The 22604-nt window shown below is 50.2% G+C and overlaps 1 protein-coding gene and 1 long non-coding RNA gene across 2 annotated transcripts; one reads left to right on the forward strand and one right to left on the reverse strand.

Annotated features, from left to right (window-relative positions):
- Positions 1–740: 740 nt before the first annotated feature.
- On the reverse strand, positions 741–20474 carry LOC128400707 (2-acylglycerol O-acyltransferase 3-like). The gene is made up of 7 exons (XM_053363141.1): positions 20370–20474; positions 19034–19141; positions 10277–10347; positions 9887–10091; positions 8187–8358; positions 3643–3845; positions 741–3105 (listed from the first exon to the last, which is right to left on the reverse strand). The coding sequence occupies exons 1-7, from the start codon at positions 20434–20436 to the stop codon at positions 2951–2953; spliced, it is 981 nt and encodes a 326-aa protein (XP_053219116.1). The 5' UTR covers positions 20437–20474; the 3' UTR covers positions 741–2950.
- On the forward strand, positions 17851–19259 carry LOC128400726 (uncharacterized). The gene is made up of 2 exons (XR_008327363.1): positions 17851–18446; positions 18884–19259. It is a non-coding gene; the product is annotated as an uncharacterized LOC128400726 (long non-coding RNA).
- Positions 20475–22604: the final 2130 nt, after the last annotated feature.

A 22604-nucleotide genomic window follows, 5' to 3' on the forward strand; every position in this document is an offset into this window, starting at 1 on the left:
TGCTCCTGCAGTCAGAGAAGGGTCCTCGAGCCCCTTGGGAAAACTGATCCCCAAGCCCAGCTTAAAGGTAAAGGGACCCCTGACCATTAGGTCCAGTTGTGACCGACTCTGGGGTTGCGGCGCTCATTTCGCTTTATTGGCCGAGGGAGCCGGCGTACAGCTTCCGGGTCATGTGGCCAGCAGGACTAAGCCGCTTCTGGAGAACCAGAGCAGCGCACGGAAACGCCGTTTACCTTCCCGCCGGAGTGGTACCTATTTATCTACTTGCACTTTGACGTGCTTTCAAACTGCTAGGTTGGCAGTAAGCCCAGCTTACCCTCCCTCTTTTTCCTGGCCAAAGAGCAGGGCCCCTGTTAAGGAAAAATCTGGGTGCGAGGCTGCTCAGTCCCCCAGCTGGCCGGGCAGAGCCCGCGGGTCCCTGCGGAATAAAGGAAGGAGTCCAGCCAACCGGAGCAAATAGCTGTAGACCAAAGTTTATTGCGCAGTAGTTTCAAAGAGCAAATTTTGAACCCCGAGGATGGGGTGACAAAGACTTTTTAAACTTTCCCACCACATCCCAGAATACAGTTCGTACAGCATCATTGCTACATCACTGCCATGTCACAAAAGGGGAGGGGTTAACCTTGGCAAACATGTCCAGACAAGTCCTTGGTACAAGATTAGCATAAGCAGACATGGCAGGGCAAGACTCAGGTATAAGATTAGCATAGAGAAATATGTCTTAAGTACCACCACCCAAAAGTACAGTAGAAGTTCCTTTGCATGTCTGGAGCCTGAGGCGAGTCAGGTGATGAGATTTGGCTTCCCTTGGCTAACCATGAGCCCAGCAATTGTCAAATCTGAGAACTTTCTGGAGTCCTTTTTCAAGGGGAAAATAGCTTTGGAATGGAGGAAACTGGGAAAGGAGATGATTTTATATTATTTTAAAGCTAGGTAACTTCCCTGAGCTGTCAAGTTGAAAGGATACACTCAGGCATAATATTTGTAATATTTAACTTTAAAGATGTGCCCCCCCCCGTAATTTCTGTAACAGCCCCCATTTTCCGTGTAAGAGCTAGGCCTGCATGTCCAAATGATCTTTTCTCTTGCAGACAGGCAAGCTCCTAGCTGCTCACCCGCAGGGCATGTGGGCAGCACCCTCAAGCCAGCGCCATGGATCCAGGGCCTGTCAGGAGTTCAGGCTACACCCGAGTAGGACCCTGGCAGAGACACATGCCTGACTGGCATGTTCTCTCCCTCCTGATCGATCGTTTGGGAGCTTCAAAAGCTTTCTTCAGCCTGGACCGATGCCAACTGACACCAGCACACTTAGGGATCTGCAGAGTATGCACATCATGCGTAACAGAACTCAGCATTTTGGCTAATCTACTTTATTTACATATAAACACACACGGAGCACTGCAACATGGCTCCCTCTCTTTCTAGCATCAGACGGCAAAGAGGAAGAACAAAGGACAATAGTCCCACTTCACAGAACACAAACATCCTGTCTCCGTCACTTCCCACTCTGTGGAGTCAAAACATACACCGTCATGTAAAAGACAACAATCCCATGACGGCAGTGATGGAGCAGGTATTCTAACAGGGCCACGGCCTGCTTCTCTGGCTGCCGGGCCCTGCAGACCTTGCCTTCATAATGCACGTGTGAATGAGACAACCAGCCTTGGGCTCCACAGGCGAGCACAAAAGGGGGGGTTCGGGCACCAAGGACCCAAAATCAGACATCAGGCACAGCGCCTTTTATTGGAAACGGTGTTGTTACGGTAAAATCTGGGTGCGAGGCTGCTCTGCCACCCAGCTCGTCGGACTAAGTCCGCGGGTCCCTGCGGAGGAAAAATGAGCTCAGCCAGAGACAGGAGCAAGCTGCAGAAGATCCAAGTTTATTGCGCAACAGGTTCAAGGCGAGATTGAACAGCGAGGAAGGGGTGACATGAACTTTTAAAACTTCCCTCCATGTCCCAGAATACAGTGCAAAATACATCACAGTTACATCATGAATACATTAAGAAGAGGTTGGGTTACATAGATTACATCATGAATACATTAAGAAGAGGTTGGGTTACACAGGATTAACATATGGAGGAGGGAGGGGGGAATATGCAGAGCTGGAGATATGCGTAGATAAGCACATCCTGAGTACCGGTGATGAGAAGACAATGGTCCATGTATGCATAGTCTGCCACCTGGCATTGCCCGGAGGAAAGGCTTGGCAGAGTGATTTGACAGGATTAGGGCTTGAGGGATTATGGAGGACAGGGGAGGTGTCATGGAGTCCTAGAGAAATTGAGCCGATTGGCACCAAAAGCAAGAAAATCGGTGTTGTGGTTGATTTTATATTAATTTTAAAAGATTTTAGCCCATTTTATATTGACAATTGAAGTCAGAAACAAAATGGATACATTGTAGCGAAATTTGACAGTTTTATGAGTTCACAAGTTTCGGTTCCATTGTTCTCCCAGCAGAGAGCCGTCAGCAGCTTGTCAAGAGGTTAAATGAGGCGTGCAGGAGCTCGCTGAGCTAGCTCTGCAAGACGAATGCATGGTTCTGATTGGGTATAACGCACCCATTCAAAAGATAGGAAATACAACTTTATACAGTCTACCCATAGTAAAACTAGAGCGGGAGGGAAGGCATAAGATTTTTGGGCTTATTTCGCCCGTAATAGCAGATCAGTGTAGGAAAGGGGGGAAAGGCACTTTATTTATGGGGCTTGGGGTAAAGTGTGGTGCTTGTGCAATGGTGTGGGGGCTGAGGGGTCCATGTGGGGCTGGGTGCCCTTGAGGTCATCGCCTCGGACCCTCTGGTGACCAGCGGAAGGGTGAAGAAGACATGCCCCCCCTTCCGTATCAGTGTGTACAGATGGGGATGGGGGGCCAAAGTCTCCCGCGTGTCTCCCCCCAATCACAACCTTGTGTCCCCTGATGCTGCTTCGGGTCAAGTTCGGGTCCGTCTAGGTGATGAGGAGCTGCTGGGAGGCCGGGAGGCCGCAGGATTCTTTATGGGCGTCAAAGAGCTCCTTCAGGGCCTCGACATAGAGAGCGTGGAAGCTGTTCACCTCGTCCTCGGTGGGGCGTGGGCGGAGCGGGACCGGGATAGGCTTCCCCACTGCAGGAAGGAGAAGAAGCATGGGCGGTTGGGGGGTCTGCTCTGCCTCTCGTCCCCACCCCATGGCAGCCAGGGCCTCCCCACCCCAGCAGCTTTGCACTCTGGCCTTGGGTTTCAGGGGTGGCTTAGGTGCAGGAATGGATGGGACCCCAAGGGTCATTTAGCCCAACCCCTTGATTAATGGCCAACCAACCTCTGCTTAGAAACCTCCAAGGAAGGGGAGAAGGAAGTCGGTGTGTGTGTGCACGCACACACGCAATCGCAGCTCCCTCCATAGCAAGCCCCATAAAACGAGGCGGCTCGTTTGATTTCTGCATTGCAGAGGGGTTGGGCTAGATGACCCTTGGGGGTCCCATTCAACTCCACAGGTCTCCGATTCAGTTCGAAGAGAGGGCAAAAGGGAGATGCACCAGAACCTGCTGTTTTGTACGATGCTGAAGAGTTTGTGGCTCTTTGCAAGCAGGTTGGTGAGTTGGGGGGATTTTGGGGTGCAAGGCGAAGGCTAAGGAAGGAACGGGGAGCCTTGTGGGTCCTTACCCACCACCGTGAGGGGGGCAGCCATGGGCTGGATCCCCCAAGAGGTGCTGGAGAAGAGGCCCCTCCCGCTGAAGAGGCAAGGGGCCAAGCCGGTCAGCTGCTTGAAACCGAGCTGGAAGCGGCGAGCGAAGCTGCCCTCGGGGAAGCGGATCTGTCGGTAAATGTCAGTCTCCCCAAAGGTGTAAACGGGCACCAGGTCAGCCCTGCGAGGAGGAAGAGGAGGAAGAATTTACTTTCTGTTTTGAGAGAGGGAGAGCATGTCGCCACGCTCTCCTGGGTCGTTGATTTATTTTGCTGCTGTACAATAAATCGCTTCTTAGAAGAAGAAGAAGAGTTTGGATTTGATATCCCGCCTTTCACTCCCTTTAAGGAGTCTCAAAGCAGCTAACATTCTCCTTTCCCTTCCTCCCCCACAACAAACACTCTGTGGGGTGAGTGGGGCTGAGAGACTTCAAAGAAGTGTGACTGGCCCAAGGTCACCCAGCAGTTGCACCTAATCTGGTTGCCCGGGCAATGGCCTTGGTCCAACGTCACATCATTTGGCGGCTTCCATGGCAACAGTGAAGGACAGCGACCAGAGCAATGTACAGCGCTGGGTGATCGACAGTGGAGCCAGTCATCATCTGCTGCCATCTGGTGGCCAAATGCAGAACTGCAGAGCTGTTTCTGAAGGAAAAACAGTCACTCTTGCCGATGGATCCAAGAGACACCTGACAACTGTTGGCTCTGCTTTTGTTCCTTTTTTTGCAGGCTGAACTGGAAGCATTTGTGGTCCTAGGGATGAAATGCTTTCTATGGTCTGTGTCTTCTCTAGTTAGAGATGGGTTTAATGTTTGCTTTGAGAATAATGTATGCTCTAGTTCCAGGGGTGGGAACCAGTTGGTCAGTGTTGAATGTCAGAACAAGCTATTTCTTCTGGAAACGTCTCAAGCAGCTAAGGGTAACACTGGGTCAGCAAAGGCACTGTGTGCAAATGTTCCCACTCACTGTATGTGTCATCATTTGTGGCACAGGAGGATGTCCCGCTGCAATTGGGGATATGTGAGAAAAATACCAGGGTGCATTGAGGGGTGCAAAATGAAGTCATGTGCCAAGTTCCTGGATTGCAGAGCATGCAAGAAGGCAAAGGTATAAACGTGCAGTTATTCTAGGTCTTACAGGGTAACCAAGAAACCTTTTGAGTTGGTTCATGTAGATATTTGTGGCTCTATGCCCGTTGCACGTCTGGGTGGGGCTAAATATGTTTCAACCTTGACAGATGATCACTCCAGAAACAGCTGGGTGATACCTCTGAAGGACAAGGGTGAAGCTGCCACCATGCTGAGGGAGTGGGTCACTGCAGTGGAGCTCCAATTCTCACTGAGGGTTTCCAGTTTCCAATCAGACCACAGTGGGGAGTTCACTGCGTTGCAGAATTACTTTCGCCAGAAAGGGATACATCACAGTTTAACGGTTCTGCACTCACCACAGGAAAATGGGGTGGCAGAAAGGCGGAACAGAACGCTCCAGGAAGCGGCGGAAGCGATGCTTTTTTATTATTTTTTTTCTATTATAAAATAATATTTATTGCTTTTAAGGATTACAAAAAAGGAAAAGAGAAAAAAAGAAGACAAAAGAGGGGGGGGAAAGACAATACAATACAATATATAGACAATACAAAACACAACCTAAACCCATTAAACTAAACCCATTAAACTAAACTAAACAAAACCCAATCCCTACCCTAATCCTAAAAGAAGGAAAAAAACAAAAACAATTTAAAAAACATACATCACACCTTTTCCATACTCTATCTTTCATTCCCTTGTTTCCTCGACCTCCTCTCGCCTCCCTTTTTGTATTCCACTTCTGTTAATTGTTTCAGCAAATCCTTTCCATCTTTCTCTAATTTTTATCATATTATAAATAACCTATTTTTTAACCTTATTTTCCATTAAAACTAAAATACTTATATATGCTTAACTCCTTATAACATTTCTGCTAAGGCCATAAAATATCATTCCACCATTTTCCTATCGCTCATTAATTTTACAATATTTCTATATATAAACTTTAAATTCTTCTTCCACCATCTCCTCTCCCTGGATTCGGATTCTGCCAGTCCTTTCCGTCAATTCCATATAGTCCATCAACCTGGAGATCTTATGTCCGAGGCTCTTAACTCTTTTCCAGGTCCCTTCTGCAGGTCTTCTTCATATTCTTTAATGCTAAAGAGCAAATCTCGGGAAAACTCCAACCTAACAATACTTTTATTCCTTCTGGACAGGTCAGCCAAATTTCCATAGTTGAAGCTAAAGTCCATAAAGTATTTCAGGACATGTTTCAAGATTCCTCCAGATCCAAAGGCTCCCAAAACTTCAATCTCCTCCAGACCCAAGTCCATGTCCCAGAAGTCAGTTAATCCCTGCATAGAGGGATCTTTCCAACTTTCCTTCTTCAATCCGAGCCGGGATCCAATCCTCAAAATCTGACTTTTTCTAGATTCAATCATAAAAGGCCTCAACTTGTAGTCCTCAATTTGCTTCTGTAAGACTAAGGATCCCGCTTGTATTACTTTAGGTGCTTTCTCCTTCTCCTCCACAATTTGTCCTGCCAAAATAGATTCCTGTACCAAGTCCTGAATTATTTCTGTGTTGGTGCTCACCTTTTGTCTCAATCACTTTCTGTTCCAAGTTATGAATTTTAAAAGTCATGTCATCGGTCTTCTTATGAAGTTGTTCCAGCGAATAGCTTATCTTACATAATACACTCACAATTGCTTCTCCTGTCAACATTTTTAAATGGTCCAAGGTCAATCTCTGGTTCTCACAATTCCTTATCTTGCAGCTGGTGATTCCCCAGTTACACTCCTGTAACAGTTTCAAAAGCTCCTTCTAGAGGGAAACAGTTTCCACTTGTATCAATCCTTTCAAACACAACTCAAACCATAAAAATAGTTTCAATTTTCAGTTACTTTTCCTCCTTTTTAAACGCAGGACAATGGAAAGAGTATCTTTCTCTTATTTAGCTAGCTGTCAAATATGTTCTGTTCGCAATTAATGAACTCTTTCTAGCAGCCCGTTTCCAGGTTTTGAGCAGTGGTAATTTGATTTTTCACTCTCTCCTGCAGGCTCTCTAGGTCCAAAATTTCCCCCCTCTTCTCCTGCTTCCAAGGGGTTTTTTGTAATTTTAACCGGTGGAGATTTAATCCTTTGCCAAAAACTTTCAAAGACTTTAGCTTGTAACGTCTTTGTTTCAATATATTTACAAAAGCGGAAGGCGGACTTCCTGTTTAAGACCTTCCCGCTTCGGTGCCAAATTAAGGTATTTAAAGATCCAATTTTCCGTTCTACTCACGGGTAGTTGTTTAAAGTCCAATTGTCCACAGGAAAAAGTCAGCGCTCTCTGGCAACAGCAATGCGGCTTCACTCCGTGAAAGAAGCAGTCAATTCGAAGCACCGCGCCACTCACCCCACGTTGCTCCGGATCCCCAAAACAGGGTTTCCCCGCGAGTAGGGGAGGCGCAAACAGTGCCAGCCGAATCCCAGGTTCACAAGCTTCTCCCGCTTGTGATTTCAGTGGGTCTCCGCCTTCGCCGTGGCGGTCAGACCCTGCTTTCCACGGAGCAAGTTCCTCCCGATCGGAGGAGCTCCGCCATTGCCAGAGGCGCCAACCCGGAAGCGATGCTTTTTGACTCAGGCTTACCACACCGCTTCTGGGCGGAAGCTTGGGAAATGGCAAATTTCACTCTGAATCGTTCCTACAACTGTTTCCTACACACACGCTATCTGTTATAGTCTGCTGAAGCCGGGAGGAGCAGAGTGGCACATCAGAAGAGTGCTGGATGCCAAAGCACTCAGCTGTTAACAGTCGAAACAGACGTCCAGCAGAACAGGTTATGGCTCATAACTCACAGATGGAATGTCAGGTCAGGGAGAGCGCTTAATCCAACCAAGAACCTTTGAGGAAGGCTAGGCTGTGGGAAGTCAGGGACCTTAGCATATGGAATTCATGGCCTGTTATACATTAAGAGAAAACTTAATTGGGAAAAAGAGAAGGTCCCAACGAAGGAGGAGTGGCCTTTGAAGGAAATGGACTAGGCAGAAATAGCAAAGCTCACAGCAAAATTAAGAGATCAGAATGATGAACTTTTTACAGAAGGATGGAGGCCGTTTGTGGATTACTTAAAAAATATTACAGTCAAATGAAATCACAGACAGAATTCAAGATAAAAGCAGCAAAAGAAAAATTGCAAAATAATTGTACTAATTTTTTTGTAATAGATGAAGATACAGCACAGTAGAAAAGGTTTGAGTAAAAACACTGTAGGTGGAAAGTCCACTTATGGAACGGTGGAATTATTTGTTAGGAAGGTTATTGTGAAAACGTAAGAAAAATGTAATAAAAAATTATACAACAAGGAAGGGCAGGGACCTTCCGTTCTCGCAATCGCTCATTGGGGCAAAATCCACCAGGAAGCACCGCCGTGCTCACTAGGCCCGAGATATTGCTGGCCTGCGCCCAACACCCCCCCGGACCCCCCCTCGCCCCCTCGGTGCCCCTACCCGTGTTGCAGCGCCAGGCGCACGAAGCCCTTCCTCCCTTGAAGGCGGACGCGATGCTCTCCTAGGACACTGTCCAGCATCTCGGACGCGCCCCCCACCACGATGGCCACCGCGTGCCCGGGGGGGCCACTCAGGAGGAAGCCAAGGGACCTTTTGTTGACCGGGACCAACCCTGGAAGTGGGAGAAAGCAAAGGTGCTTGTGGGTGTGAAACATCTCCAGGGGTTCCCTGCTTTGCAGAGGGTTGGACTAGAGGACCCTCGCGATTCTCCTCCAATTCCGAAATTCTGTGAGTCGGTTAAAGGGCAAAAGGGTTGCTGGCAAAGGATCAGCGTGTCTGGAAGTGGTTGGAGGAGAGACGGTGTCTAACTGATTGAGGTTGAATCCAGACAAGACAGAAGTACTGTTTCGGGGGACGGGAGACGGGTGGGTGGGTGGGGGACTCCCTGGTCCTGAATAGGACAACTGTGGCCCCAAAGGACCAGGTGCGCAACCTGGGAGTCATTTTGGACTCACAGCTGTCCCTGGAGGCGCAGGTCAATTCTGTGTCCAGGGCGGCTTTCTACCAGCTCCATCTGGTACGCAGGATGAGACCCTCCCTGCCTGCAGACTGTCTTGCCAGAGTGGTGCCTGCTCTGGTTGTCTCCCGCTTGGACTACTGCAATGCGCTCTACGTGGGGCTACCTTTGAAGGTAACCCGGAAACTACAACTAATGCAAAATGCGGCAGCCAGACTGATGACTGGGAGACCACATAACACCGGTCCTGAAAGACCTACATTGGCTCCCAGGACGTTTCTGAGCACAATTCAAAGTGTTGGTGCTGACCTTTAAAGCCCTAAACGGCCTCGGCCCAGTAGACCTGAAGGGGCTTCTCCACGCCCATCGTTCAGCCTGGATACTGAGGTCCAGAGCCAAGGGCCTTCTGGCGGTTCCCACCCTGCGAGAAGTGAAGCTACAGGGCAGAGGGCCTTCTCAGTAGTGGTGCCCTCCCTGTGGAACAACCTCCCATCAGATGTCAAAGAGAAAAACAATTACCGTAGATTACGGCGTATTAGGCGACTGGGCAGCTGCCAATTTGGGGGGTTGACTTATATGGCCAGTCTTATACGCGGCAGTTTGCTGGGCAGCAACAGTGGGCGGTGGGTTCCACTCCACACCTGGAGGAAGCCCCCCAGCAAAGCCGGCTTAGCATCGCTGTGTAGCTTCCTCTCAGCACAGAGCCTGCCACCCGCTGCCGCTGCCCAGCGAACTCATACCCAGTGTATAAGACGACCTCTGACTTTTTAGGGAATTTTCCAGGATTAAAAAGTTGTCTTATATGCCAGAACCTACGGTATCTGACTTTTAGGAGACATCTGAAGTTTTTAATGTTTGGTGTTTTATCGTGTTTTTAATATTCTGTTGGAAGCCACCCAGAGTGACTGGGAAAACTCAGCCAGATGGGCGGGGTATAAATAAGAATAATTATCATCATCATTTGCACAAACAAAGGCCCCTTTTCATTTGCACAGGAGCAAAGAATTGCAGGAAAGACAATCTTGCTGGGGAATTCTATTCCCAGGGGCTCTGGGAGGGCATTCCTGAGAGTGGGGTGGTTCCTCCCATTTGATGGGCCAGGCAGGGTTCTTGAAGATGGTCCTTAAGGGAGGGGCCCCCCACTTCCCCACCCCCCAACCATTCCTCTCTCTGTTGGCCTCACCGAAGCTCATCATGTAGTCCCGGTAGACGGGCACGCGGAAGACCCCTGCGAGGGCGGTCAGGCTGGGGCGGAGGCCAGGGAAGGTGCGGGAGAAGCCCGTGGCCTCGGTGCAGAAGGCGGAAAAGGCCCCCGCGCAGATGATCCCGTGGGGGTGGGAGCCCAGGACGTAGTTCCGCGTCGGGGGCAGCTCGGCCGTCTTCACCAGCTGCAAGGCAAGAGGGGCGAGGCCTTTGGCATTTGGACCCCCACCTGAATGTCAGAGGCAGTGCGCAGATTCCATGGCCAGCAGCCTTTGACGGCCGCTGCCTCCTCCTTGTCCGTGATCTGGTCTCCAGGGGTTCCAGAGACCCTGGGCATCCTTCAGGAGCCCTGCCAGCCCCCTCCTCATACCTTGATGGGGAAATAATCCCGGTGGAGCTCCCAGACTCTCCAGCGCCTCACCCAGTCGCTGCGGCGCCCACCTGCGAAGACAAGGGTTCAGGCAGGGGATGGAGTCAAAGAACTGTGGGGTTGGAAGGGGGCCCCCAGGGGTCATCCAGCCCAACCCCCTGCAATGCAGGAATCACAGCTGAGGAATCCCTGGCAGGTGACCACCCAACCTCTGCTTAAAAATTCATTTATTTAGTTATGACTTACTGATGCTTAATTTTAATGTTTATTATTGGATTCTAATGTATTATTGCATATTGCTTTACTTGGTATGTTATTTCAAAGTTATTCCGACTTTTTTATAGGATCTGATTGTTACTATTAATACTTGATGTTTTATTATTATTGTGTGTGTGTGTGTGTTGGAAGCCGCCCAGAGTGGCTGGGGCAGCCCAGCCAGATGGGCAGGGTATAAATAAAATTATAATCAATCAATCAATCAATCAATCAATCAATAATGAGGAGCAAGATGCTCCTTGGGCTCCCTTCCAACTCTGATTCCATGTTATATTTTGGGGAGGGTTTGGAGTTTGGAACTGGCAGGGTTAAAACTCCGTGGTGTCCTGTATCTGGGAGGAGCTTGACGCAGAGAAGTGCGTCACAGTGTGTGTCTGCATTCAGACTTGCTTTCGCTTCTGACTGAGACACAGTTCAGCCTGAGAGGCTGCGTGTGTGTGCTTTTGGAGCACGGAGAAATGGCGGAGGTTTCTGATGGTTTTATTGCTTTGTAAATAAACGCTTCTAGAGATAAGAACCGAACTGTCTCTGGACTTGATTTATCCCTCATCTCACACGGACGCAGGACCGCTGCTACTCTGCTCTCCTGCCAGGTCAGCTCCCAAGCAGAGCCACGCAGGGAAGCCTGACTGGACGCAGGATTTATTTCCGCAAAGGTTATGGAAGTTACGTGTTTCCTGACAAGTGTGAGAAGGGAGGAAGGCTGCCAGCGTTGAGTTGCTGTGATCTCCTGCCAGGAAGGGCAGTGGGAGATGCTGGAGAGCGGAGCCAAAGGCCAAGAGGGACGGCTGCTTCGAGAGTCCAGCTTGCTGGCAGTGTGAGTACGCTGAAGCCCCGGGGGGAGGAGAATGGCTGCTGCACAGGCACAGCAGAGCCAAGAGAGCTACCCCGGTGAGAGACTGAATGGGGCCAACTGGGAGGCCTGGTCAAGAACAGCAAGGGGGTGGTTTGTGGCCATAGGGCTCTGGAGTCCAGTCCAGAAGGAGCTGGCCCCACCCATGCATGCTACTGCTCTGCTGAGTGAGAGAGAGCAGAGACAGCTCTGCATGTTGAAAGCAAGTGTGGACGCTTTGCTGTTGCCCCACCTGGAGGGCGTTAAATCGGCTCAGGCCGCCTGGCAGGTGCTGAGGAGTCTGTGCGAAAGCTCAGCAGGAGCCAAGGGCCGGGAGGAAGCCGAGGGCCAAGGGAGCAAGCCTCAGGCCGAAGTGAGAGCCAGACCAGAGGGGGCTGGAAGCCCAGAAGGGGCTGAGGGACGCCCAGAATGCCCAGTGGGGGCTGGGACTGTGTTGGGAAGCTGTTTCAATGCTTCGACACGTCTGTGTGGTGGACTGTGTGCTGGAGAGAGGCTGAGAGCTGTGAAAGAGGGCACAGGCTGCACCCCAAAAAGGAGTGGGGGGGGGCAGGCCAGGCAGGCCATTCCAAGAGCTCTGAGAAGGCCAAAAGCTCTGAAAGATGTTTGTGCTTTGAGACGACGTCCAACAGCGCTGGGAAGCATCCGCTAGAGGCCCAGGCTGCCAAGGACACCGGCTGGCGTGGAATGTCAACAAAGCAGGGTCCCAGGGCCAGTTCCCAGGAAAGACGTGGGAAAGCAGCAGGCCAGGAGAAAAACAAAGACAAGGCGTCTTATCACCTCACAGCTGCGATGGTGTCTCTGAGAAAAGGCAAAAGCCTCAGTCGGGGGGAGGCTGTGGCCATGGCAACCGATGGGAGTGTGAGCAACGCCATGGCATCTTTGGAAAACAGCCAGAGACACTCTTTATCTCTTATTGTCGATTCGGGAGCGTCGCATTGCCTAGTGACCTCTAGAGGGCTCCTGAGGAACTGCAAGACAGTTAAAACTGGACGTTATGTCACCTTAGCAGATGGGTCTCAAAGACCACTGACTGAATCTGGGTTTCTTTATTGTTCTTTTATAGATCATTGGGTGCAAGCTTATGTGGTCCCCGAGCTTGCCCACTCTCTTTTAAGTGTGCCAGCTCTCATGGCTGCTGGGTTCGATGTTCTGTTCTCTAACAATTTGTGTTCCTTCTACAGGGATGGGAAGAAGATCTACAGTGTCGAGAGAAAAGACAGGCTCTTTCTGGTGGAGATGCCCATTTAAAATGGGACTGGTGGGAAAATGGGGCTGGTGGAAAATGGGGCTAGTGGAGAGTCCATTGAAGACGCCCAAGGGCAGTGTGCTAATGTCCCACCACACCATGATTGTATACACTTATGGCACAGGAGATTTGGGCATGTTGGGTGGTCATATGTGAGGAAAGCCACAGGCAACACAATTGGATGTAGGTTCAAGGCATGTGACAAATACCTAGATTGTCAAGCCTGTAAGCAATCGAAGGTCACAACATGCACATACCCCAGGTCAGAGAGGAGAACCAGCAAACCCTTTGAACTTGTGCATGCAGATTTGTCAGGGCCCATGCCGACACCTTCTTTAGCAGGATCTAAATGGGTTCTGGTTCTGGTTGACGATTTTTCGAGACATGCTTGGGTCTTTTCTCTTAAACAGAAATCAGAGGCAGCTGCACTGATCAGGGATTGGATCACAGCGGTAGAGCTACGGTTCTCTACCAGGGTGATTTCCTTTCAATCTGATCGGGGGGGAGAGTTCACAGGTTCTGCGCTGCAATCGTTCTTCAGGCAGAAGGGTATCAGTCATCGACTGACGGCCCCCCACTCTCCGCAACAGAATGGGGTTGCAGAGAGAAAATTTCGCACACTACAGGAATCAGCGAATGCTATGTTGGCAGACTCGGGTTTGCCACAGCGCTTTTGGGCTGAGAGTTATAAGACAGCATGTTTTCTGCAGAACAGGGTGTTCAATTCAAGTGTAGGAGACACACCGTACTTTCTGCTTCATGGGAAGCAACCGAAAGTGCATTTTCTGCGCACTTTTGGGTCTACGGCTTGGGTTCTCATTCCAAAGGCCATGCGCAGAAAGGGTGAGCCAAGGTCTAGGAAGATGATCTTTGTAGGCTATGAGCCGGGTTCAAAGGCGTGGCGTTTCGCATACCCTACTGGCAACCAGTCCAAGCTGCTTATTAGCGGCAGTGCTGAGTTTTGCGAGCAGAGTGGGTGGAAGCGTCTTCACGGGAATCCGGATGTTCTGTTAGACTCAGATGAGGAAGAGGAGGAGGACGAGGCTGAACCTGTTGCTGAGGTGCACAGTCCACAGCCACAGAGTCCAGAGCCGGGATCTCCAAGGGAGAGGCTCCGTATCTCTCCGAAAGGGAGTCCCAGGACCCCTCCACAGGTCTCTGTCAAGTCTGAGCTAAGGAGTGAACCATCCTCGCCAGCAGAACCAGCTGTACGCCCTAAACGGCGCAGCAGGTCAGAGGGGGATGTTTCTGACACAGAGGATAGTAGGGTTGATCCAGGTGAATCAGGCGCAGTTCCAAAATTCACGCTGAGGAGGTCAGCAAGATCAACCAAAGGGAAGCCACCTGAAAGGTATGAAGCCACGAGTGTCTGGGTTGGTGTGGCTAGATGTGAACCTGAATCCTTTGAGGATGTTCAGAAGTTGCCTCGGGAAGAAGCCAGCAAATGGCATGAGGCGATGCAGAAGGAGATGAACTCAATGGAGTCTCTTGGTGTGTTCTCACTCACTCAGCTGCCGGCCAATAAGCAAGCTGTTAGTTGCAGATGGGTTTACCGACTTAAACCCACAAAAGCAGGAGAACCACGGTATAAAGCGAGGTTAGTGGCCCGAGGATTCACACAGAGGAAGGGTGTCCACTTCACGAAGGTCTATGCGCCGACCTCGAGAGCGGAGACTTTGAGAACGTTTTTGGCGATAGCAGCACAGAGAGGTTGGAAGGTGAACCATTTTGATGTAGATGTCGCCTACCTGAACTCAGATCTCCAGGAGGAGTTGTACATGCTTCCTCCTCCAGGGTTTGAAGTCAGTGAGCCAGGCGTCGTGTGGCGATTGCACAAATCCATCTATGGATTACGCCAATCTGCCAGGAATTGGAATATGTGCCTACATGAAGCCTTAGAAGAGCTAGGTTTTAAGAGATCTCTTGCAGACAGTTGTCTTTACATTAGAGATTCAGGCTTGCAACAGCAAGTGGTTCAGGTGTTTGTTGATGATATCTTGATCATGGCACAGACAAGTGAACAGGTGGAGAAGTTTGCTAAGGAGCTTGGAAAGCGGTTCAAGCTGAAGCAGCTTGGAGATGTCATAAGAAACCAGAGGCTTTTCTCCTGGGCATGGTAGGCCAATCGGTGTCAGAGAAAGATAGGACGTTTTTTATGTATGCTACAACAGCAGCAAGAGTTCTACTAGCAAAGTATTGGAAGACACAAGAACTACCCACGCTGGAAGAGTGGCAGACGAAGGTGATTGACTACATGGGACTGGCAGAGATGACGGGCAAAATCCGTGACCAAGGGAAAGAGACGGTGGAAGAAGATTGGAAGAAATTTAAATTTTATCTTAAAAATTGTTGCAAAATTAGTGAGTGTTAAAATGTCATGGGTAAAGCATAGCAGATTTGCAGCGATAAATGATTGGACAAGAGGAAAGAAAAGGGTTAAGGAAAGGGATTTTATAAGTAATTTAGATCAGGGGTTGCTGAAAAAGTTTAAAACAGGGATGCAGAAAAGGGAGGCATGGGGAAGTCGTTGAAATTGGGTATAAGAAAAAAAGACTATGAAATTATACATGTTTATATGTTTGTTTGTTTGTGTATTGTTGTTTGTAATGTCTTATATTATATGTTGAAAAACCAATAAAAATGTTATAAAAAAAAAAGAGATGTCAAATCGTATTTAGGCGTGGAGATCACAAAAGCAAGTGATGGAAGCTTTTTGCTTCGCCAGAAAGGTAAGATTGAACAGTTGCTTGAGAAGTTCAGGATGTCTGATTGTGCAGGTGCCAGATCACCCATGGAGGCTGGATACGTGAAGGAGTGTCAGCAAGTAGAACGCGTGGTGTTCGAAAATACTGAACTCTTTCAGTCAGCTCTGGGTAGTCTGTTGTATCTGTCACAGTGGAGCAGACCAGACATAGCGTTTGCTGTCAATCTGCTCAGTAGAGAGGCTTCAAGTCCTAGTGTGCAGGCCTGGAATGGTATTAAGCGGGTGCTACGTGACCTGCAAGATACCAAAGACTTTTGCCTCAAGATGTCAGCTGAGGGTGATGTCAAGCTGACCGCCTGGGTGGATTCGGATTGGGCTAACCTTGAGGACCGCAAATCAGTGTCAGGCCCAGTGGTGAAGTTTGGGGACTCAGTAGTTGGGTGGAGGTCCCGGAAGCAAAGTCTCATAGCGCTTTCATCTACTGAAGCTGAGTTCAGTGCGCTATCAGAGGTTTGCAGAGAGCTGGAGTTCTATGTGTGTTTGGTCGAGGAAATCTGTGGAGAGAATTGTCTGCCCTTTGTGGTGCATGAAGACAATCAACCATGCCTCAAATTGGCCGAGACGGGGCAATTCAAGGCGAGGACCAAACATTTGGACATACGGTTCCGGAATGTATGTCAGAGCGTTCATGAGGGGCTAGTTGCTCTGAAATACTGTCCCTCAACCAAGAACCTCGCTGATGGTTTCACAAAACCATTAACCTTCCAGAAGCACGAGGAGTTCTGTGAGGGTCTGTGTATGGGGAAAGCATTGTTGGCTATTGTCCCCAGATGCAGGACAAGAGGGGGTGTGGAGTTTGGAACTGGCAGGGTTAAAACTCCGTGGTGTCCTGTATCTGGGAGGTGCTTGACGCAGAGAAGTGCGTCACAGTGTGTGTCTGCATTCAGACTTGCTTTCGATTCTGACTGAGACACAGTTCAGCCTGAGAGGCTGCGTGTGTGTGCTTTTGGAGCACGGAGAAATGGCGGAGGTTTCTGACGGTTTTATTGCTTTGTAAATAAACGCTTCTAGAGATAAGAACCGAACTGTCTCTGGACTTGATTTATCCCTCATCTCACACGGACGCAGGACCGCTGCTACTCTGCTCTCCTGCCAGGTCAGCTCCCAAGCAGAGCCACGCAGGGAAGCCTGACTGGACGCAGGATTTATTTCCGCAAACTTTTGATTCCTGTCAATTACAGGATTTTGTGTGTTTTTTATAGCAAAATTTAATAAATAGTGATAAATACATAAATAAATGCGGCTGATTTTTCTGCCCTCCATACAGAGAGAGAGAGAGAGAGAGAGAGAGAGAGAGAGAGAGAAATGAAATGCCTTCTGCCATTGTGTCATCTATTGGAAGCTGTCTTGGAAAATACCGTATTTTTCGCCCTATAGGATGCACTTTCCCCCCTCCAAAAATGAAGGGGAAATGTGTGTGCGTCCTATGGGGCGAATGCAGGCTTTCGCTGAAGCCTGGAGAGCGAGAGGCATCGGTGCGCACCAACCCCTCTCACTCTCCAGGCTTCAGGAAGCTATCCGCAAGCCTTGCAAGCCCAGCGGGAGGTCCCACGGGCTCACAAGGCTTGCGGGCAGCAGCCTGCAGCCTGAAGCATGGGACGCCCTCCGGAGGACGCCTGGAGAGCCCCAGCGCCAGCCCCACAAGCTCAGGGGACAGCGGGGAGGCGCAGTGCGCCATCCCACTGTCTCCCGACATGGTTTGGAGGCTGGCGGCGGGGAGAAGAGCGCTTCTCCCCGCTGCCGGCCCCACAAGCGCCTGGGGGGAAATAAATTTTTTTTCTTCCCCCCCCAAAAAAACTAGGTGCGTCCTATGGGGTGAAAAATACGGTAGATAACAGTAAATAGCAGTGAGGAAAACAGGTTTGGGATGGTCGCACGCTGCCCCAGTGGAAGGGGGTCAGCTGGAGGAGGAGGGGCAGGGGGAAGCAGCAGCTCCAGCTGTGTGGGTCTGGGTGTGGGGCTCAGCACCCTTCTCAGACAAGGAGAGGCGCCTTTCACCTGACCTCTGGGTGGGGTTGGGGACAGTGCCGGATTTACTTATAAGCTAAACAAGCTCTAGCTTTAAAGGTAAAGGTAAAGGTACCCCTGCCCGTACGGGCCAGTCTTGACAGACTCTGGGGTTGTGCGCCCATCTCACTCAAGAGGCCGGGGGCCAGCGCTGTCCGGAGACACTTCCGGGTCACGTGGCCAGCGTGACAAAGCTGCATCTGGCAAGCCAGCGCAGCACACGGAAACGCCGTTTACCTTCCCGCCAGTAAGCGGTCCCTATTTATCTACTTGCACCCGGGGGTGCTTTCGAACTGCTAGGTTGGCAGGCGCTGGGACCGAGCAGCAGGAGCGCACCCCGCCACGGGGATTCGAACCGCCGACCTTTCGATCGGCAAGCCCTAGGCGCTGAGGCTTTTACCCACAGCGCCACCCGCGTCCCCAGCTCTAGCTTAGGGCCCCACAAAAATTTAAAGGAAGAAAACCTGGATGTACATTTCCGAAATATAAGATAAAAAACAAATAAAATAAAATCTACCTACAGGAACAGTGTTTTGTGTTGTGTAGGCTCCTGTGATGTAAGTCATGGGCCTCGCCTGCTAGCCTGTTCCCTTAATTATCCCTGGTTTGCTCATTTCTATATATAGGGTACCTACGACCTGCATCTGGGACGCGGGTGGCGCTGGGGGTTAAACCACAGAGCCTAGGACTTGCCAATCAGAAGGTCGGCGGTTCGAATCCCCGCAATGACGGGGTGAGCTCCCGTTGCTCGGTCCCTGCTCCTGCCAACCTAGCAGTTCAAAAGCACGTCAAGGTACCGCTCCAGCAGGAAGGTAAACGGCATTTCCGTTCGCTGCTCTGGTTCACCAGAAGTGGCTTAGTCATGCTGGGCACATGACCCGGAAGCTGTACGCCGGCTCCCTCGGCCAATAAAGCAAGATGAGCGCCGCAACCCCAGAGTCGGCCGCGACTGGACCTAATGGTCAGGGGTCCCTTTACCTTACGATCTGCATGGACTGTTTGCATGGCTTGAGATACTTATTAGGTCCGTCAATTTGTTGTTTAGTCGTTTAGTCGTGTCCGACTCTTCGTGACCCCATGGACCAGAGCACGCCAGGCACCTTTGTCCTCCACTGCCTCCCGCAGTTTGGTCAAACTCATGCTGGTAACCTCGAAAACACTATCCAACCATCTCATCCTCTGTCGCCCCCTTCTCCTTGTGCCCTCCATCTTTCCCAGCATCAGTGTCTTCTCCAGGGAGTCTTCTCTTCTCATGAGGTGGCCAAAGTACTGGAGCCTCAGCTTCACGATCTGTCCTTCCAGTGAGCACTCAGGGCTGATTTCATTAAGAATGGATGCATTTGATCTTCTTGCAGTCCATGGGACTCTCAAGAGTCTTCTCCAGCACCATAATTCAAAAGCATCAATTCTTCGACGATCAGCCTTCTTTATGGTCCAGCTCTCCCTTCCATACATCACTAGGTCCGTCAATTACCATATAGCATATATTCAACACAAAAAACAGTGACAATTTGTTGTGGACAAAGGACAGCTGGACATATAAAGGGCCCCATCACCTTCAGTAGCTCAACAAACCCCAATCCGGCCCTGGTTGGGGAGAATCGAACTCACCTCTCTCTGGCGTATCCCAGTCGAAGATCCACCAGGCGAAATACAAGACGCTGATAGGCCAGAAGGAGGTGAAGAGCAGGTAGACCAGGAGAACGGAGAAGAAGGCACCTGGGGGGGGGGAGGAGATTCTGTGGAATCTTGTTTTTATGTTGTATGCTGGATATGTGATTGCAAAATTCTGATTTGAAAAACCCAATAAATAAATTTTAAAAAAATATGAAACCAATATCACAATGTGGACATCAAACTGGTTGTGGATAATATATCAATATATCGCCCAACACTACCCACAGGCAGCGCTGGGATTCAGAGCCCTGCCTGGGACCACAACCCCAATTTCACGGGACCCGCGAGGATGTGATCTGAAGCCCCCCTAAACCCAGAAGAACATTTTAGGTTGGAAGGGGCACCCCAGGGTCATCTAGCCCAACCCCCTGCGGTGCTGACTCCCTAGTCCAGACTCACCTGGCCCAAAGCTGCTTTGAAAAGAAGAGGGGGTTTGGCTTTTGGGGGAGGGGGGTGAAATAAAAAAATTAAGGTGTTTTATATATATAATAAATGTTCATAAATGTACCAATCAAACACGTGCATAAATATATAAACCACATGTCCGAAGCAGCACAGGAAAACAGCCCTGGAACCATTTTGACTCCCAAACTGACCAAATGATTTCTCTGCAAGGTTAAAGAAAAATGGAAAAACCTCCCCATTGTCTTTTCCTTCACAAATCCTGTCTTAAGGGTATGTCTGTGTATGAATAGGGTGACCCTGTGACCTGGCTCAGGAACTAAGTATTTATCATTACGAAAGACTGGCCAGGCTCCCCAGGGTATCCAATCAAGTGAGCGTTAACAGGTATCCTGCCAGACAGAAGGTAAACAACGCACTCAGATTTCTGTTGTAGACCCCCCTTTCTGTGATGTAGGTATGATGTGTCTGGGGGTGGTCTTGGACTCCAGGGCGGGCAATGTAAAATGTCTATATGAGGACGGGCACACCTTGGTTCTGGGTCCTCCTCCTTTCCTGCGTGTGAGGGGAGCACCCTGTTGCAACAGTTCAATAAAGATCAGGCTTACGAGCTGCTTTGCTTCTCAGTATTCTCTGCTTGGCCTCTGTTCTTTTCTCCGACCGATGGAGAACCTACAAAGGACTCTCTAAGGGCTCTTGTGTCCCCCATAGGGGAATAAGGGCAGATTTATGTTTCTTACAGGGGCCTGGCCTGCCAGAGGATCTCCCAAGGGCCATGGCCCCAGGAAGAGGAGGAGGCCAAGCTGCCCCTCTTCCCTGAGCACCCCCTGCCCCTCCCTCCCTCCCACCCACCCAGCTCCCAACTTACCAAAGAAGAGGAAGGTGAGGACCCACTGGAAGACGCTAAGAGCCTCCAGGTGTTTCTTCAGAGCCATCTTCTGACCCTGGGTTGCAGGAAGAGATCCTGGGGAGAAAATCCACAAGGGGGGGAGTTGGGGGGGGGATGTGCAGCAGGACTCCAGCCAGGAGGGGCCCCTGCCTTGGCAGAAGGGAGAGCGTGAAGACGCAGGTGTGTTCAGCACAGGTGCCCTCTGACCTGCATCCCAAAGCCCAGCTGCTCCCCTTCAGCCGTGCCCTCGGGAAGGGGGCAGCATGTGGGGCAGGAGGAGGGGGAGGAGGAAAGAGCCTCACTTCTCCAGGAGAAGACGTTGTCCTATCCGTGGCTGCAATGCACAAGTCTCTCTCTCTGCCACCTGCACTTTGGTACCCAGGTGGTCCTGCAATAAGGATGCTGCTGTCACCCAGGTGAGGCAATGGGGACCTGGCTGAGCTCTCCTCCTCCGAAAGGAGACAAGGCATATCAGATTCTTTTCTTTTGACTCCCAGCCCTGCCTGGCACCTGTCTTGCTGGCCCTTGGCTCCCTCCCCTTGGCCCTCATCCCAGGGCCGCCCTGCCCTCTTGGCCCACAAGACAAAGGTTGGGGTGCCAGGAGCGATTGCCCCATCTGCCCGCCTCCCTTCTCCAAACCACGGAGGAAGCTGCGCTCTAGGAGATAATAATAATAATAATAATAATCAAATTTTATTTATATCCCACCCTCCCCAGCCATAGCTGGGCTCAGAGCAGCATAAAATGCAATAAAAAGCAGGGAAGAACTGTTTTCAAAACAACAGATGCATTTCAAAAACAGTGGGACTTACGGTGGAACCATAAAGCGGTATAGTTACAAGGGACCCCCAGGGGTCATCCAGCCCAACCCCTTGCAAGGCAGGAATCGCAGCTTTGGTGGCACTGTAGCTCTAAGGAAGAAAGAGTGCCTCTGAGCAGGTGAAGAGTGCTCTGAGGATCCGCAGTTGCAGCTGCCTTCCTTTCAAAGGGACCAAGCACAGCTCCTCCTGATGGCCTTTAGGTGCCCCTGGAAGAAAGACAGGGTGAGAAATCACCAGGGTTTCTGAAGCACCCTGTGGGTGGGGGTCTTGGGTGCAGTTCAAAGGTTGCCCCCTCCTCCTCCTCCATCTCCTGCCAGGCAGGGCAGTGAGGTCCAAGCTGACCTGAGCCTGGCAGGGCAAATTATGCAAACCTTTATTAGAAATTATGCAAACCTTTATTGGCCACGACATTGCTTCCTGCCTCAGGGCAGGGCAGCCTCTCTACAAATTAGCATTTATATATCCCATTACTTTCCTCAGAAATCTGTAAGCATCAGACATTGCATAAGCAGACGCTTCAAAGAGGCGTATTCTCGTTTTTGGCACCTCCAGCAACATGTCCTTGTAGATCATCCCTTTCTATACTGATGTATCGGAGCCCAATATTATTTTTGGTTGTATAAGACGTAGTTTATAATCTAATGGCAGCTCTACAATCCTATCAGTGTTTTTAAGTTGCCCATATATACAATACTAGAATAGCAGAGCTGGAAGGGTCATTAGTCTACCCTCCCCCTGTGCAATGCAGGAATATTTGGCCCAGCGGGGGCTCAAACCCATAACCCAGGAATGGGGAGGTGGGTTGGCTGGGGGTGGGGAGAGAGAGGAAAGAGCAGGGTTTTAAAGGAAGGGGGGGAGGAGAGGGGGAAGACTGATTTCCACCTACCGTATTTTTTGCTCCATAAGACGCACTTTTTTTGTTAGGTTTTTGTGGGTGAACATATCAGACGACACAGCGATTCTTCAAACAGCTCTTCTTTATTCTGAGGCCAGAACAGAAGTGAACTGAAGAGCTCAGTCAGCCTGCTTATATAGAGCTCCAGTACAACGTTACTGTAGCAACTTTCTAAAACTATCCAATCACTAAACGTCACTCTCGATCCTTCATTTGCATAACTATCTACAAGATCCCCCTGCTGGCCCAGGGTGAGAACTTCAGTACATAACACCTTTCTTCCTAAAAAGTAAGGGGAAATGTCTGCGCGTCTTACGGAGCGAATGCGTGGTCCCTGGAGCCGAATTGGCCAGGGGCAAAAAGCAGATCATGCTTCTTTTTTTGAAAGAGGGAAGTGGGTGTTGAAACAAATCCGCTGATCGGCAAGCGATCGGGAGGGAGATAAGGGAGGCTAGAGATAAAGGAGGCTGCCTAGGAGCGGGGAGGTAAAAGCCCAGG

The sequence above is a fragment of the Podarcis raffonei genome, chromosome 13 (genome assembly GCF_027172205.1).
Source record: "Podarcis raffonei isolate rPodRaf1 chromosome 13, rPodRaf1.pri, whole genome shotgun sequence".
NCBI classification, from domain to species: Eukaryota; Metazoa; Chordata; class Lepidosauria; order Squamata; family Lacertidae; genus Podarcis; species Podarcis raffonei.